Source organism: Camelus dromedarius, chromosome 7 (genome assembly GCF_036321535.1).
Source record: "Camelus dromedarius isolate mCamDro1 chromosome 7, mCamDro1.pat, whole genome shotgun sequence".
NCBI lineage: Eukaryota > Metazoa > Chordata > Mammalia > Artiodactyla > Camelidae > Camelus > Camelus dromedarius.
The window spans coordinates 19,182,526-19,200,635 of NC_087442.1; the positions used below are offsets into that span (position 1 = coordinate 19,182,526).

At 32.7% G+C, this 18,110-nt stretch overlaps 1 protein-coding gene across 3 annotated transcripts in view; it reads right to left on the reverse strand.

The window, feature by feature from the left end:
• Positions 1–18,110, reverse strand: part of MKLN1 (muskelin 1) — a 320,256-nt gene that overhangs the window by 125,375 nt on the left and 176,771 nt on the right. For all 3 annotated transcript variants that reach the window (XM_064487354.1, XM_010975669.3, XM_064487355.1), the window contains one exon: positions 11,321–11,390. In XM_064487354.1, the coding sequence (XP_064343424.1) occupies positions 11,321–11,390 (70 nt within the window). The remainder of the gene's footprint in view (positions 1–11,320; positions 11,391–18,110) is intronic.

Below are 18,110 nucleotides of genomic sequence, written 5' to 3' on the forward strand. Positions count from 1 at the left end.
GAATCTATTAAGCACAATGGAAAGCCAAGATTTAATTAACATCACACACACACACACACACACACACACAGTCTGCTTTGTAGAGAATAAATTAGAGGAGCTGACAGGTCAGCTAGGATACAGTTACAATAATTCAGACAAGAAATGAGATGAAGGAGACTTGGACTAAGATGATGTAGAGATGGAGAGAATTAGACAGTTCTGACATATATTTTGGAGAAAGAATGAATGGAATTAAGTGATAGCAGGATATAGGGAGGGGAGGAGGTATCAAGGATGATGGTTTAGTTCCTGACTTGAATAACAGGGTAGATGAAATATCATTTATTCTAATGGGAAGAAATGACAAAGAACAGGCAACATGGAAATGATACTAGAAAAATCCAGATTATATATCTACATACATCTCAGGCTGTGTAATAAATCTCCCCAGTGTCCTAAAACAACAGTGAATTATAATTTCTCACGATTCTGTGGGTTCAAGGTCAGTAACATCTCCTGGACTCATTCATGCAGCTGCATCAGCTGGTGGGTTGGCTGAAGGACTGGACTTAGTTGAGGTGGTGGGTGGGGAGACTGGACTTAGCTAGGTTGTGCCTCTCTGTGTAACTTTTATTCTCAAGGAGCCTAGATGGGCTTTCTTCAGAGTAAGTAGTTTCAGAGTTCCAAGACAGAGAGAACAGAAGCTACAAGGCCCCTTGAGCCTTGCTTAGAAGTTGCAATAACATTTCTATAGAATTTTCCATTGGTTAAAACAAGTGACAAGGCCAATCAAGATTTATAAGGCAGGGGAACAGACTTCACCTCCTACTGGGAGGAGCTGTAATGTATGAACATTATTAAGAAATTTGGCCTCTATTCTAGGAGAAGCAAAGAAACATAAAAGAGTTTTAAGATGTGGAACAACAATAATTCACAATATTCTTTCAGGATGACAAACTCTCAGAAAACTACAAATAGAAGAAAACTTTCTCAAACTGATATAAGATATCTATAAAATATCCATAGCTAGCATCATACTTAATGAAGATTCATAATTAATTGGGATATAAGAAAAGATGGGACTAAGGGGAGTCACAGAAGGAGAGAAAATATTTGCAAATCATGTATCTGATAAAGGACCTATATACATAACATATAAAGCCTATCAAAATTCAATAATAAGACAACCAAATACTAAAATGGACAAAACTTCTGAATAGACACTTCACCAAAGAAGATTTCGTGGGGCAAACAAACATGAAAAGATGGTCAATATCAATAATCATTTTTAAAATGCAAATTAAAACCACAAAGACCTGTACATTAATTTTCAATGTACCTTTATTTGTAATAGCCAAAAAACTGGAAAACAATTCAGTGCCCATCAACAGATAAGTACATAAACAAATTGTGATATGGCCATATGAAAGAATTCAGTTAGGCAACAAAAATGAACTACTGATGCAAACTATAGCATGGATGAATCTCAAAATAATCATTTTGAGTGAAATAAGTTAAACAAAAAATGCATACTGTATTTTTTCATTTAACATAATATCCTGGAAAATGCAACTGACTCTATAGTGAAAGAACAGTGGTTACCTTAAAGATGGGGGGTGGACATGAGTGGGAGGGATTAAAAGAAGACATGGAAAACTTTGGGGGTAGTAGATATGTTTAGTATTTTAAGAGTGTTGATATTTTCAAGAGTGTACATGTATGTCAAAATGTGTCAAATTGTACACTAAAAATATGAAGTTTATTGTATATCAATTATACCTTAACAGCTGTTTAAAAGTTGGCTTTAAAGAAAATGAATAAGCAAGTCACAGACTTGAAAATATTTGCAATACATAATTAACAAAGAACTTATATCTAGAATATATTATAAACAACTTCTACAACTCAGTAATAAAAAAGCAAACAAGCCCACTTTTTTAAATGAGTAAAAGAATTCACAAAGAAGAGATAAACAAATAGCCAATAAGCAAATGGAAAGAAGTGCTTAAAATCAAGAGTCATCAGGGAATTATAAATTAAAACCATTTCACACCAACAATAAGCACTAAAATTAAAATGTGTGTCAATGCCAAGTGTTGGTGAGGCTGTGAAGCAACTGGCAGTCTGATAATTTCATATAAAGTAACATACAGTTGACCCTTGAACGACATGTATTTGAACTGCAATGGGTCCGCTTACATGCAATTTTTTTCAATAAATATCTTGGAAATTTTTTTAAAGATTTGTGATCATTTGAAAAAACGTAGAAATCTGAAAAAACCTGAAAAACAGACAATTTGAAAAAAACCTAGAAATACCAGAAAAATTTATGTAAAAGATATACCATGAATGCATTAAATACACATAGATACTAGTCTATTTTATCATTTATTACCATAAAATATACACAAATTTATTATAAAAGTTAAAATTTATCAAAACTTACACACACAAACCCTTACAGACTATATACATGGCGCTATTTGCAGTTGAGAGAAATTTAAACAAATGTAAGGTTGCAGCATTAAAATTAACTATAGTATATACTATACAATAGTATTTATGAAATTATTATTATAATTTCATAGCCACCTCCTATTGCTATTGTAGTGAGCTCAAGTATTGAGATCATATGCTTAAAATATCATTTAATGCTAATCATCTCTATGTGAGCATCTCCAGTAAACTGCGTATCAGTAAAAAGTGATTTCTAGCGGTTCTCACATATTTTTTATTGTGTTTAGTGCAACACTGTAAACCTTGAATAAAACCATGAAACCCATACAAAGTGTCACTACTGATGCTGGAAGCACTTTCAAGAAGCGGAGAAAAATCAGGGCATTACATGAAAAAGGTGAATTGCTTGATTTGTACCGTAGATTGGGGTCTGCAGCTGCAGTTGCCCCCATTTCAAGATAAATGAATCTCACATAAGGACCATTATAAAAAAAAAAACCAGAAAAAGGAATCCCTGAAGCCATCGCTACAGCTATGCCAGCAGGCACAAAAACCTTACAGTTTTTGTCAAATACCTTTTAATCTCATATCGAAAATGCAGCTTTTACGTGAGTGCAGGATTGCTAAAAGAAAGACACACCTATAGACTAATGATTTGAGAAAAAGCAAAGTCATTATATGACAATTCAAGGCAAAAGGAAGGTGAAAGATCTAAAGAACTGAATGCCAGGAAAGGATGGTTTGATAATTTCAGAAAGAGGTCTGGCTTCAAAAATGTCAAGTTAACAAGAGAAGCAGACTTCAGCCAACCAAAAGGCAGCAGGTAAGTTCCCAGATGCCATTAAGAAATCATTGAGGCTTTTCTGCCTGAGCAGGTTTTTAATGCAGATGAATGTGTCATATTCTGGAAACAAAATGCCATGAAGGACATTTATTAGTGAGGAAGAGAAGTGAGCACAAGATTTAAGGCATGAAGGGATAGGTTAACTTTACTGTTCTGTGCAAATGCAGTGGGGTTTTATGATCAGGACTGCTTTTATCTATAAGGCTGCTAACCCTGAGCCTTGAAAGGGAAGGATAAACACCAGCTGCTCATTTTTTAGTTGTACAACAAGAAGACCTGGACAACGAGAACCCTTTTTCTAGGTTAGTTCCATTGATGCTTTGTCACTGAAGACAGGAAGCACTTTGTCAGTAAGGGAGTGACTTTTAAAGTTCTTTTGATATTGGACAACACCTCTGGATATCCAGAACCTCATGCATGCAACATCAAAGGTGTCAAAGTGGTCTACCTGCTCCCAAACACAACGTCTCTAATTCAGCCTCTAGATCAAGGGGTCATAAGAACCTTTAAGGTTCATTACACACAGTCCTCTACTGAAAGGATTAGTAGCATTGTGGAAGAGAACCCTGATACAGAGAACATTATGAAAGTCTGAAAGGATTATGTGAAAGCCCTTAAGTCCAAAACAACACATTCTTGCTAGAGAAAACTGTGTCCAGATGTTATACATGATTTCACAGGATTTATGTCAGAGCCAATAAGGAAATCATGAAAAGATCATTGATATGGCAAAAAAGGTAGGGTGGAAGGTTTAAAACTATGGATCTTGGAGAAATTCAAGAGCTAACAGACACCACACAAGATGAATCAACAGAAGATGACTTGATGGAGTGTTTCCAAACCAGTGCCAGATGATGAGGAATAAGACACACAAGAACATGCAGGAGGTCCTGGGTTCAATCCCCAGTACCTCCATATAAATAAATAAACACAAACCTAATTACCTCCCCCTCTAAAATAAAAACAAACAAATAGAAGAAGCAGTGCCAAAAAACAAACTGACATTAGACAGTATGGGAGAAAGAAGGGTTCTGATTATTCAAGATTGCTTCAACTTCCTTTACAACATGAACCCTTCTATGTATGTATATGGACAGTGAAACTAAATCAAACAGTAGAAGAAGGACTGGTACTGTATAGAAACATTTTCAGAGAAATTTAAAAAGCAAAAAAGTCAGAAATTATGATGTCTTTGTGCCTGTCTCTCCTGCCTCCTCTTCCACCTTCTCCACCTCTTCCATCAAGGCCACTCTTGAGACAGCAAGACCAACTCCTCTCTCTCAGCCTACTCAACGTGCAGATGACAAGGATGAAGACCTTTATGATGATCCACTTCCATTTAATGAACAGTAAATAATCATCATGTTATACAATTAATAAATCTGTTGTATATGTGTGTCTTCGTGTGAAAATCTACTAAGTGTAAGCAAGAACTATGTAAGATGTTTTTGTGTTATCATCATCATTTAACTATTTATCATGTAGAACATTATGTACAAGACTTGTATTAAGTGGATAGCCTATTCATACATAGGCTTAAGGTGAGTGACATTTTACATAAAATTAATGTGTTAGTCTTCTTACTGTTTTATAACTTTGCTTTCAAATAATTACATTACCATACAGTATGCCCCCCTCGCTCTTGTAACTGGAAAAACTGCCTATCAGTCTATCATCACAGGTGAGCGGTTTTTAAAAAAATGTTAACAGTGTTTCCAATACCATATTATGAGTATGACTACAATAGTGTAAGCCATAAAAATTTAGTGACTCATTCATTAGTATATAGGGTAGGCTACCATGGAGCAACTGTATCAATTATACTAGGCCACCATAAAGCAATCATACTGTTGCTTCTTCATTACCACTGCATGAATAAACAAATATGAATTTCTTTTTCACATTTTGTCTTTTCATTTTTATGCCTAGTGTTAGTAATACATATAACATCTACAGTGTTTTGTATCATGTAAGACAACAATGATGTAGCTACTGATAGACAATTCATCCTGTAAACAAACAACATAAACATGATATTGATAAACTTAGTACAGTACCATAAATGTATTTTCTCTTCTTTATGATTTTCTTATTAACATTTTCTTTTGTAATTACCTATAATGGAAAAGAATCTGAAAAAGAATAGATTATATATATGTATAACTGAATCACTTTGCTGTACACCTAAAATGTTGTAAATCAACTATACTTGAATAAAAAAATAAAAATTAAAAAAGACGTTTTCTTTCCTCTAGCTTACTTTATTGTAAGACTATAGTATATAATACATTAAACATACAAAATACATGTTAATCAACTGTTTATGTTATCAGTAATGCTTCTGATTAACAGTAGAAGATTAGTAATATTTTGGGGGAGTCAAAAGTTACTTACGGATTTTCAGCTGTGTGGGAGTTGGTACCCCTTCACGTTACTCACGGGTGAACTGCATCCCTACCTTATGATACAGTAATTCTATCTCTAGATATTTACCCCAAATAACTAAAAACGTGTTATTTTAAAAATCTTATAAAAGAATGTTTATGTAAGCTCTATTTATAATCACCAAAAACTGAAGCATTGCAAATGTCCATAAAAGTGAAAATGGATAAACAAACTGTGGTATATCCATAGAAAAGAATGTTACTCTGTAATGAGAAGAAATGAAATATTGATGCACACAATGGCATGGACAGACATTCAAAAAAATTCTGAGTATAAAAAGCCACATATAAAAGAATATAAAAATATATATTCTCACTCCATTTATATTAAATTTTAGAACTGGCAAAACTAACCTATGGCAAAAGAAATTCAAACAGCGGTTGTCTCTGAGTAGAGGGTGAGAGAGTTAAGGAATCACTGGTAAGGAACAGAAAGGATCTTTCTGATGTGATAGAAATATTTTATATCTTGATAGGGGTATGAACTATATTGGTGTGTGCATTTTTCAAATGGATACTGTAAAGTTAAGGTCCAGATATTTTACTACATGTAAATTACATTAAATAAAAATGTACTACTCAACACATAAAATGCTCTTTTCACAAACCTGGACAAAATAGCATAATGAAACTGGTATCCTGGTTCCACAGACTGAAATTACATTGAAATGCATGTATTTTCTAAATGTTTCTTTGTCACTTTTCAACTAACTCTTATTCCTATAATATTCTTGTTATGGTTCATCAACAGAAAAGAATAACCTGAGTGCACTGCAAAAGTTATAACACACACATACACCCCAACTGTATTAAATAATCACTAAAGTTTCTTTGACCTGCTTAGATACAAAAGCAGAATGCCTGCTGTTTGTTAAACAACTTTAACTGCCCTTTCTAGCCCCAGAAAGCAAAGACTATTACCTAATATCATACTTTTGCTTAAATTACCTCAGAAGGAACTTATATATGATCTAATCTTTCTTAAAGCAATTATCAAGACATATTTAACCGCCTGTACATTTTAACCAACCCTGGGGTATTCCCCAGTCATCTTGAAAGACATGTTTTCTATGACAGTATCAGTAACTTCTGTAAAATATATGCGATGTGGGAGAAGGTTCAAATGAACGGATAAAAAGGCTGTGGTGTATATACATAATGGAATACCACTTAGCCATAAAAAAGAACAAAATAATGTCATTTGCAGCAACATGGATGGACCTGGAGACTGTCATTTTAAGCAAAAGTTAAGTCAGAGAAAGAGAAATATCAAATGATATCACTTATATGTGGAATCTAAAAAAAGATACAAATTCTATTTACAAACCAAAACAGATGCAGAAAACAGAACTATGGTCAACAAAGGGGAAAGGTGGGGGAGGGATAAATTAGGAGTTTGGGATTAACAGATACAAACTACTATATATAAAATCGATAAACAACAAGGACCTACTGTATAGCAGAGGGAACTATATTCAGTTTCTTATAAAAACATATAATGGGAAAATATCTGAAAAGAAAAAATATATATGCATATATATATAACTGAATTACTCTGCTATACACCTGAAAATAACACTGTAAATCAACTACACTTCAATAATACAATATTTAAAAAAGAATCTTCAAATACTAAAAAAAACAAAATGAAAATGAGAATCAAAAGATAAAAGTATAATTTAAAATTTAAAAGAAATTTTTAAAATCACCTAAATTCCATTATCTTGCTGCAACCACCACCATTCTGATGACGATTCAGTTTAACTCTATGTACACACTCACAAAGACATACTTTACATAATTTGATATTACATCTGTTTTTTAAATAGGAATAACTTTTTAAAATGATTGTTTTATTTCTTTTTCCTCCTGCACCCCCTCCTCTCTTAAATAACTGATGCCAACAACCAGATGTGTATCCTTTCATATCTTTACCTGGGCTCATTGTTTCAAATACAAATATTCATATATACATACATACATATTGGTAAGGGAGGGAGAGTTGTTACTCAGGTAACAATAGTAGAATCTTATTACAGATGCTTCTCTGCATCATGTTTTTCTTGGAGGAATAGTGGAAATTCCTCCAAGTCAACTGGTATAAAGCCAGATTATTTTATTTAAATGACAGACAGTATTTCTTTATGTATTCCAATGTATTCTAGCATTCTCCTATAGATGGGTACTCTTTTTCCCTCCTGAGCCAGAATCTGATTCAGTTACAGGGTAAGATAATAAATGTTTGTTCTTTAACTGCTAAGTTCTGTGATAATCTGCTATACAGCAATACATGACTTATACAGCATCCAAGGTCGAAAGAGCATCAACAGTTTTATTAATTAAGTAGTTAGGTCCAAGTAGTTAAGTCCTGAAACTTAGTAGTCATCTGAAAAAATAACCAACATATATTACAAGAAAAATATGTGTATTTCTACCTATCCCACTCATACTCCAATATGAGCTTTAGACAGTAGTGTTTAGGGTTCATTCACTCTAGGTGCCATTGTCAAAATATGCCATACATCTTAGGACCCATGCATACACATACAGTCCTTTCTCATTCTAGGAAAAAAAAGAGTAGCTGAGGGGCTTTGAGTTTGATTTCCACCTCTCTCTAGATAACTATACTAATAACTTCCTTATCTGCTTAAGCTGCATATACTAAATAGAATTAAAATTTCTTACTGACAAGTCATGTACTATAAGAATCAAATAGTATATCCTAACAACTGTGATGTCTTAGATTTGTGCAGTCTAATACACAGCCATTAGCCACCTGGGGCTACTTAATCTAAATTAAATTAAATAAAATTTAAAATTGCATTCCTCAGTTGCATTAGTTCAAGTACTCAATAACCACCTGTGGCTAGCAGCTGCCATATTTTACAATGCAGTTTACAGAATATTTTCATTACTGCAGAAAATTTACTGGAAACACTATCCTAGCAATTACTGAAATACAGAGTATTATCTACCTTTGCACTAAAAACGTCCTAAATGTTATACTTTGGCTTTCTATTTGTTGCTTAGATTTTTCTGTCCTCCCTCTCATGACACTTTGTCAGTTGTCAACCTGCTGTTAATGTGCCTATTTTTTAAGCTATGTCCACCATGCACAAAGCTGCTTCTGGTTGCTGAAACCAGAAGAAACAATTAACCAAACAGAATAACGCTATATCCAAAGCAGATTCTTAAGAAAAGGCCCTCAGGACCTAAAATTTCATCACAATGATTTTGATTTTTCAGAGTCCTCTTTTCCTTTCTTTCTAATCTTCAAAATATGGTAAATGAATTGGTAGTTACAGGACAGTTGTTCCTCATTATTCGTGGGTTCTGTACTTGAAAATTCACCTACTCACTAACATTTATTTGTAACATCAGAATCAATACTCGCAGTCATTCCTGGACGTGTACCAAGCAGTAAAAAATTTAAGTTGCCTGGTGCACATTCTCCTAGCTATGGTCAAACAAGGGACCCTGTACTTTCTTGTTTCAGCTCTCATAATAAAAATAAGTGTTCTTTTTGTGGTATATTTAGCACCACATTTTAAAATGTTTTTGTGCTTTCCTGTTGATATTTCACTGTCTAAAATGGTCCCCAGAGGCAATGAGTATATAGCTCAAGTCGTAGAGTACATGCTTAGTGTGCACAAGGTCCTAGGCTCAATCCCCAGTACTGACTCTAAAAATAAATAAATAAATAAACCTAATTACTTCCTCTCTCCCGCCCCCCCAAAAAAGATAAAATGGTCCTCAAATTTAGTGTTAAAGTGCTGTCTAGTGTTTCTGAATGCAAGTTGTGATGTGCTTTACAGAGAAGGTAAGTGTATTATACACACTTCATTCAGGCAAGAGTTACAGTACTATTACTGGCTGTGAGTTCAATGCTAATGAATAAATGATACATTTAAAGTAAGGTATCTTTAAAACAGAAACACACATAAGGCAACATTATGTACTGACTGGTTGATGAAAATGTTGTGACAATATGCTTACAGGAACCTAATTTTATGAGTTACAATGAAAGATCCACGAGACTGACAAAATCTAAAAATCAGCCATAAAAATAATGGGGAGAGTACAATGCACAGCAACTTTCATACACTGCCAGTTAGAATATAAATTACACAGCCATTTAGTAAAAACAGTTTTGCATTACCAGATAAAAATTAAACATACATATCCTCTATGATCTGACAATTGTACACCTAGATATATACCCTAGAGAAACTCTTGTATGCGTGTACCAGGAAACAACCTACAAGAATGTTCACAGCACCCGGTTCCTAACAGCAAAAAAAAGTGATAAAAAAATCCAAAAGCCTACCAACTGAAAAGTGGATAAATATATTTCGGCATATTCATACACTGGAATACTAAACAGCAGTGAAAACTAACTGCAATTATACTCAGCAACATTATATCATAATGCTAAATAAACAAACAAAAGCTAGTCACAGAAGATGTATCATGGGTGATTCTATTTATATTTATATAAAGACAAAGTGATACAAAACTTAAATCACAGGGTATTTTATAAACATATACATATATAATACTGTGAGAATACATTTAACAAAATATGAAACAATAGGTAATGGGGTGAGATTAGAGGACAGATATAAGATGGGGCTCACAGGAAGCTTCAAAGGTTGTAGTAGTTTTCCATTTCTAAAGATGGTTGACAAGTAAATGGGTATTTGCTTTATTATTCTTTATATTATATATGTAAGTATATATCTTTGGATGTATATTTTGCAATGAAACATTTAAAAACCAGGTGATCCAAAAAGGTTTATAAACAGCAAAACAAACAAGCAAACAAAAACAATTAAAAAGGAAAAATAAATACAGAGACTAGGTTCCCAAGAATTACATTAGAATAAAAAAATTTTTTTATTTACCCATCTGCTTTCCCTATCAGAGCATTAACTTCCTCAAGGATATGGACACAATACATGTTAATGTTGAAATTATATAACTGAAAAATGATTATTTTTTAATTCAGATGACCTCAGACACCATTTGTCAAGGAAAAACTTGGCTCATGGTCCCAATGTCATTTAAATATACTACTTTAGTAAAATAACAAACTATATCAAGCTTGTTTCCCCTAAAAGGCAATTACTGAATCATTGGGTTAAAGTTCAATTTACCAACATCTCTTTAAACATTTACACAGTGACTTGAGTTTAGTGCAGTAAAAGTCACAACCTCTGCTCGGATCAGTACTCCGATCAGTTACTACTCAGAACACTAACAGCACCTTAACCCAGTTCTTTTTAGTTAACATTTTCCTCAGAACATATCAAGAAACAGTTTTGCATCATTAGTAATCCAGAAAACATATAACCTAGATTTTAAATGTTCCAGTAATCATAAGTATAGTCTATGCTGCATCAAATCCCACACTGTATTTGCCTATGAAATAAAAATTCTCCCAAAATTTAAACAAAGAGGAAATAAAAATTTATCTCACAATTTCAAAGAGTGAATAAACTATTAATGAACTCCAGATAACTGATATCAATTAAATGCCTGCCTATTTAAAATTTGACTTTTAAATGGTACCAGGAGCTATGCTTAATTTTACCTGGGGAGGGTAGTTGCTCTCTGACGACCACCTTGAAGATTGGTCATTTGGTTTATCCACTAAAATGTTCCTGAAATAAAGAAAAGGAAATTATAGTGATTAATTAAAGGAATAAGTGAACACAAATATGCAAAAAGAGGAATAATCTACTAGATGCTGAAATTAACACAAAGTTATATAATACCTGGAACTTGAACAAGAAGAGAAACAAAACAGAATAAAAAACATAGAAAATGCCTAGTAATTGTAAGATTTTAAAATATGATAAAGGTAGTATTTTAAACAACTGAGAAAAGCAAAAAATATATATACAGCTCTATTCACATCAAGTGAAAAAATGAACTACAGTTACATTTAGGAATTTGAGGTAAATAAAGTAATAAAATACCTAGTAGTAGATAAAATGCCATATAAATACATATAAAATCAATCTTTGGATCAAAAAGGTCTTTTAAGCCTAGTGTCAAAAGTAGAACTATGAGTGAAAAAAGGAACTGATATAAGTAACTTTGAAAGATGGTGCTTTCACTTGAAACTGTAAGACTAAAGACAAATAGAACCATCCATAAAAACTGTACTTTATTTGGTAAAGTTGTTTTTCAGAAGGATACAAGTTAATTCTGAAACACTTTATATGTATACCGGGGGTCGAACAAGTAAGTAAATGGATGGTGGATGACAGGAGTTAAGCTTCTCACCGTGGAGTGGGAAGTTACAGAAAAGCAAAGAGAAGGAGGCTGGAATGAACCCAGTGGTTCTGAAACAGAGTCAGAGACATCAGTGTGAACTCATATTTAGCTTAATATAGATAGAAATAGATTCAGAAGTAATTATATGTGTGTGCATACACACACATGCACACTGACACAAATAATATTCCTAGTTCTGTTTACTTCCTAGCTCTGTTCACTACAGGGACTAGAAGCAGTGTTACCCCAGTAGCAGTGAGTACACCCAACACCAAATCTTGGTTTCTACACACCATAGTCCAGTAAAAGAAAACGGAGATTCTTGGAGAAGTAAATGATGCTAGGGTTAGAGCAGGGAATTCAGAAAATAAGCCTAGAGCATCTTGCAATGTTCAAAACAACAACAACAACAAAGGTAGGGGGCATGTCAAAGGGACACAGAGGAGCCAACATGAAAGAATGAAAGAATAAATGGGCAAGAATGAAGGAAGGAAAGGCCAAAACAATTTAAACAAAATAAATAATGTAGTATTGGATTAGAACCCAAAGTATAAACATCCCTGAATCCATACTGATATAACTGCAGTCTAACAATCAGAAAAACATCAGGCAAATTCAAATTAAGGACCAGTCAACAAAATATATGAGCAGTACTCCTCAAAACTCAATACAATGAAAAACAAGGAAAGACAAAAAATGTTCATAGACCAGAGGAGAGTATGGAAGCAAGACAATTAAAAGTAATACCTTGGATGGAATCTTAGGTCAGAAAGAAGACATTACTGGGAAAACTAATGAAATCCAAACAAAAGGTGGAGTTTAGGTAATACTAATGTATCAATGTTGGTATCCTGGTCATGACAAATGTACCATGGTCATATAAGATGTTAGCAGTAGGAGAAACTAGGTGAGGGGCATATGGGAACTCTGTACTACCTCAGCAATATTTCCGTAAATCTGAAATCAACCTAAAATTAAAAGGGTATTTTTAAAAAGTTGAATCTATATGTGTCACAGAAGAGGTACTTAATAAATGTCAAAAAGATAAGTGAATGAATTTCTTTTAAAGGCAGAACTAGAGGGGGTGGATATAGCTCAGTGATAGAGCGCACGCTTAGCATGCACGAGGTCCTGGATTCAATTCTCAATATGTCTATTAAATAAATAAATAAGTAAATAAGTAAACTTCCACACCACCCCCAACCAAAAGAAAAAAAAAAAATCCATTGGCATAAACGCAGAACTAAAAGGAAAAGAATTACCTTTACACACACATCTCATAAAGGTAAAAACATTAATACATAAAATGACCTCAAACAAAAAAAGACAAACAACCAAACAGAAAAATATAGACAACATAAAACACAAAGGGTTAATTAAAATTTGAATATTTAAAGAGCACTTAAACATAAAAACCTCATATGAAAATGGGCAAAACCAAAACATTCAAAATGAGTAATAACCAAAATTAAGAGATTAAAACAAAAACATATATTAGCCCTATAAAATTGGACACTCTCAAAAAAAACATGTTTTAATCATAATCTCAGTTGTTGGCCAGAGCAGGTAAAATGGCACTCTCATATTTTGCTGGTAGAAATACAAATTGATATAACTTTTCATGAGATAATTCTGATATAATATATATCAAAAACATTTCAAGTATGTATATCATTTTAAGTAAAAAATGATAATGACAACAGCTATGACGACAACAATGATGTTGGCATCTAACATTTCTGAGCTTTTATGACATCCGAGACACTGGTCTAAGTGCTTTCCATATATAAACTATTATCTTCAACATACAGATTAAGAAAATGAGAGAGATAAATGAATTTGCCTAAGTATACACACCTAAGAAGAATTTGACTAAGAAGTAAGGCAACCTGACTCCAAAGCCAATGTTCCTAATCACCACACTATACAGCCTTAGAATTATTCCACTTCTTGGAACTTAACCTAAAAAATAATCCAGGGGATGTAAATCATCCACATTCATCGTAGTACAATTTATAATAGCAAACCGTAAACAATCTAATTGTCTAACAACAAAGGATGCATTAAACAAATTAGGATATACCTGTGTTACAGAATACCATGTAATCATAATGTATTCTACAGCCTGACTTCGATGTTGTTGAAAATGTTCACTACATCGTGAGTGAAGGGAAAAAGTAGTTCACAAATACACATACAATGAATCAAGTGTTGTAAGTAATAATAATACCCATGCATGAGGAGAAAAGACAAAGAACATATACCAAATCGTTAGTGTTGTTTTCAATGGTGAGATTATGGTGACTTTTTTTCTCTTTGTGCTTTTTTGTACTTTTCAAATATTCTAAAATTGACTAATCTACATAATCAGAAAAAAGTGTGTTTCAGTAAGAATGAATTACCAAACAATAAAGATAAGAACTCTAAGTAAAGACTGCAGTACGGTTAAAAGCTAAAGCTAAAAAACTAAGGTTTAGTAAAAACAAAAAAACAAAAAAAAAAACTGACATTAATGTTATAAAGCATGAGATAAAATTTAATATATTGTTAACTATAATAAATTGGGACCACAAAAATCAAAAAGTGTAATAAATTTGGGGAGGGAGAGGTCAAATGACATATAGCTCCTAGTAATAATGTTCCTGAAATTGATTTAAAAAAAAAGAGAGATTCAAGAATACAAAAGTTTAGAATAAAAACATACTACAGAAATTCTAAATTATCTGAGACAAAATATCAACAAAAAAAATAGCAAAAAGCAGGAAAAGATTAAATGAAAGCGGTACACATTAAAAACAGAAAATTTTAAATAAAATGACAATGTTAACCCCAAATTGAATACAGCCATACATATAAATGGCCTAAAATAACATAGTAATAAGATATCCTTTGGCCTGATTAAATAGTAGTAACATTACTATTACATGAAGGCAAACACACAATAACAAAGTGACTCATGACAGATAAAAGATATTTAAGGCATATGCAACCTTTGTAAAACTAGGGGGAATTTAAAGTATTAATGGGGATCAAAGAAGTCAACAGGTAAAGATTAAAACTAACAATTTAAAAAAAATATGAACTGGATGAAAACAGTAACTATAAAATAACAGAGTCCAAGCCATGACTGTGAGTTTTTAATGGTTCTTTTTTTAAATGCAGTAAATATGGGAAGAAACTGACGAAAAGGGCAGATTAACATCTCTCAGCACCTAGAAAATTAACAAATATCTATATAATGTCAAAGTAATGATAAGGAATGATAGTATTATGAAGAAAAATAAGGCAAAGTAGGAGAGAAACACACCTGAATGACATGAGAGAGCTAGGCATGTCATAATCTAAAACATGACCAGATAGCTCACTAAATGCAAAGTCAAGGGAGCAAACAGTTGCAATATGTTGTGGTTTTGTGAATTCTGAAATGCCTATTAAATAGCCCATCAGAGATTCAGCAGTTGGATATCTGAGGCTGAAATTCAAGGGGAAATGCCAGGGTTGAAAACAATATATATTTAGAGACATCAGTATATCAAATACTAAAAAATTTAAAGCCATGACACTGTGTTAAATAACTCAGGGAGTAAAATGGAGCTAGAAGAGAAGCTGAATGACTGATTAAGCTCTGGGGGTCCATAATTTAGGGGGTCCAGAAGAGAAAGATCAAACAAAAGAGACTGAGAAGGGACAATGATGAAGAAAATGAAAACAGAGAAAGTGTATATGTGAAATGAAGAGAATATTTTAAGAACAAAGGAGTGAAAACCTATGTAAAATGCTTCTGAGAAGACAGAGACTGGGTGGTATTCATCCTCATATGCCTAACTTCAATCTTAAATGCTGCTAAACAGAAAGTGTTTAATAAATATTTGATAAATATGAACAAATAAACAACACTAAAAAGAAAAAGTTAATGTGGATCCATCAAAGCATAGAGTATATTAACCCTTATTTATTAACTGTAACTTGAAGCTTATACTAAGTTGGAATGAAGATAAGAGAAATATGTGCACCTGAAAATTATATAATGTTGTAAATCAACTATACTTAAAAACAAAAACAAAAACAAAAACCAGCGAGAAAAGAAAAAAAAAATACAGACCAGAAATGGGATGAGGTCTAAGGGGATTTGAAAAGATAGAAGCTTGAAGATATTCTCGATGATTTCCAGTCCCAACATTAAGTCAACTATGAAGTACCTCTCCTAAGCCCAGAAAGTGACAAAAGGCCAGACCAGAACTTTAAGAATCATCACAAAGGCTTAGCCTTAGGAAGACCATGAGATCCATGGACGTCTCTCTCCCCAAGAGAAAGGCATCAACTCAATGAGCATTCCTATGACTATAATAGACTAGTCTCCCTGGCTCACAAAGAGCTTCAAGAGAGCTTTTATTCCTGAAGATGAGAATGTACCTGCCCTCTTAGCTGAGGACATCTAGTTGCTGAGAGGTGTCTCCTGGTGACCTACAGAGAACTAATGACATAGGAAATCGTATACCAAAAGCCACAAGACAAAGACTGCCAGACTGCCACACTGCCCACTATTTGAAGTAAGAGAAGCTTTACCCAATGAGTACACAATACAAAAAGTTTACATAAAAAAAATAAATGTACAAAAAGAACCAAGAAAGTTTATTTCAAAAAAAAAAGAATAGTGAGGATAGATCATTTTATCAGCTTTTAAAACACTTTAAATCCTCTATAATTAAAAACAGTAGGGACTGGTATAGGAACAGACCAACAGCTGAGAAACAAAACCCGAGAAACTGAGCCTTGTTTAGATGAAATGAGCCTTGTTTGATGATGATGTTTTACTTCAATGGGAAATGATAGTTCACATTCAAATGATGCTTATATCCAACTGAATATTTGCAGGAAGAAAGTAAGTCAAGCCCTACCTAACATCATAAACAAAATTAATCCAAATTAAAGATTTACACATACATACATACATAAACACCTTAGGAAAAAAATTTAAGGGCCAATATGTACAACCAAAAGTGTTAGATCTTTTGGACAAGAAACACAGAAGCTGTAAAAGAAAAAAGTTACTTGATTATAAAAAAAACATTTAAATTTTGTACTGTAAAAAACACCATAATTAGATGAACAAAATGAAAAATGAGCAGAATGCATGTCAGTGAAAAGTCATTAAAATGGCTAGTAAACAACAACAAAAAATTTTTTTCTAAATCCCTGTATATGATTTGTGTCAGGGAAAACAATTAACATATCTTTTTTCACCCATCAAATTGAAATTAAATCCCCACTTAACAGGAAATCAAGGAGAAAATGTGAACATGTCCGTTACTCCAACCTTGATGGAAAGTCAATTTGCAACATCTATTAAAATTCTAAATGTACATATTCCTTCACCTAGCACTCTCAAAATCTAACCAATAAAACTAAAATCACCAATATACAAAATCTATGTATAGAGTCTCATACATGACACTGTTTAATGCAGCATATTTTTTGTAGTAGCAAGGAAATGATTAAATAAATTATAAAAATATATAACATGGAATATTATATTGCAATTATAAAGAATACTTCAGAACTACACCTGTTAACTTGGAGGATTTCTGAAATGTAAACTACAAAGAAGCATGTATGATTCTACTGTTGTAAAATCCCTATTATTTACATATATAAATATATTTTTATATATTAAATTAATAAGCATGTATGGTATGATCTAATATATATCAAATTATATAAAGCAAGCACAAATAAAAGCCAAAATGAAGCATAAATACCCTTCAGGGGTTTTACTTATTTCCTTACATTTGTCATATTCAGATATTTATAATAAACATTATTTATATAAACATTAAAAATTATTGTAAAAATATAATGGTTGAGATGACAACAAATTTTCCATACTTATGGCAAAATCACTACATTATCATCAGATGATCAAATGAGGCTCAAGTTCCCTTTTCTCTTTAAAGACAAAGGAGATGAAGAAGCAACTAATAAAGGCTTATTGCCTCTTAAAATTTTTAAGTGACAGATAATCCCTAAAAGCTTAAAGTCAACTGTAGATTGTTTCTAATTCTCCATCCTAGATGTTCCTTCCCACAACCCATTTCCACTCT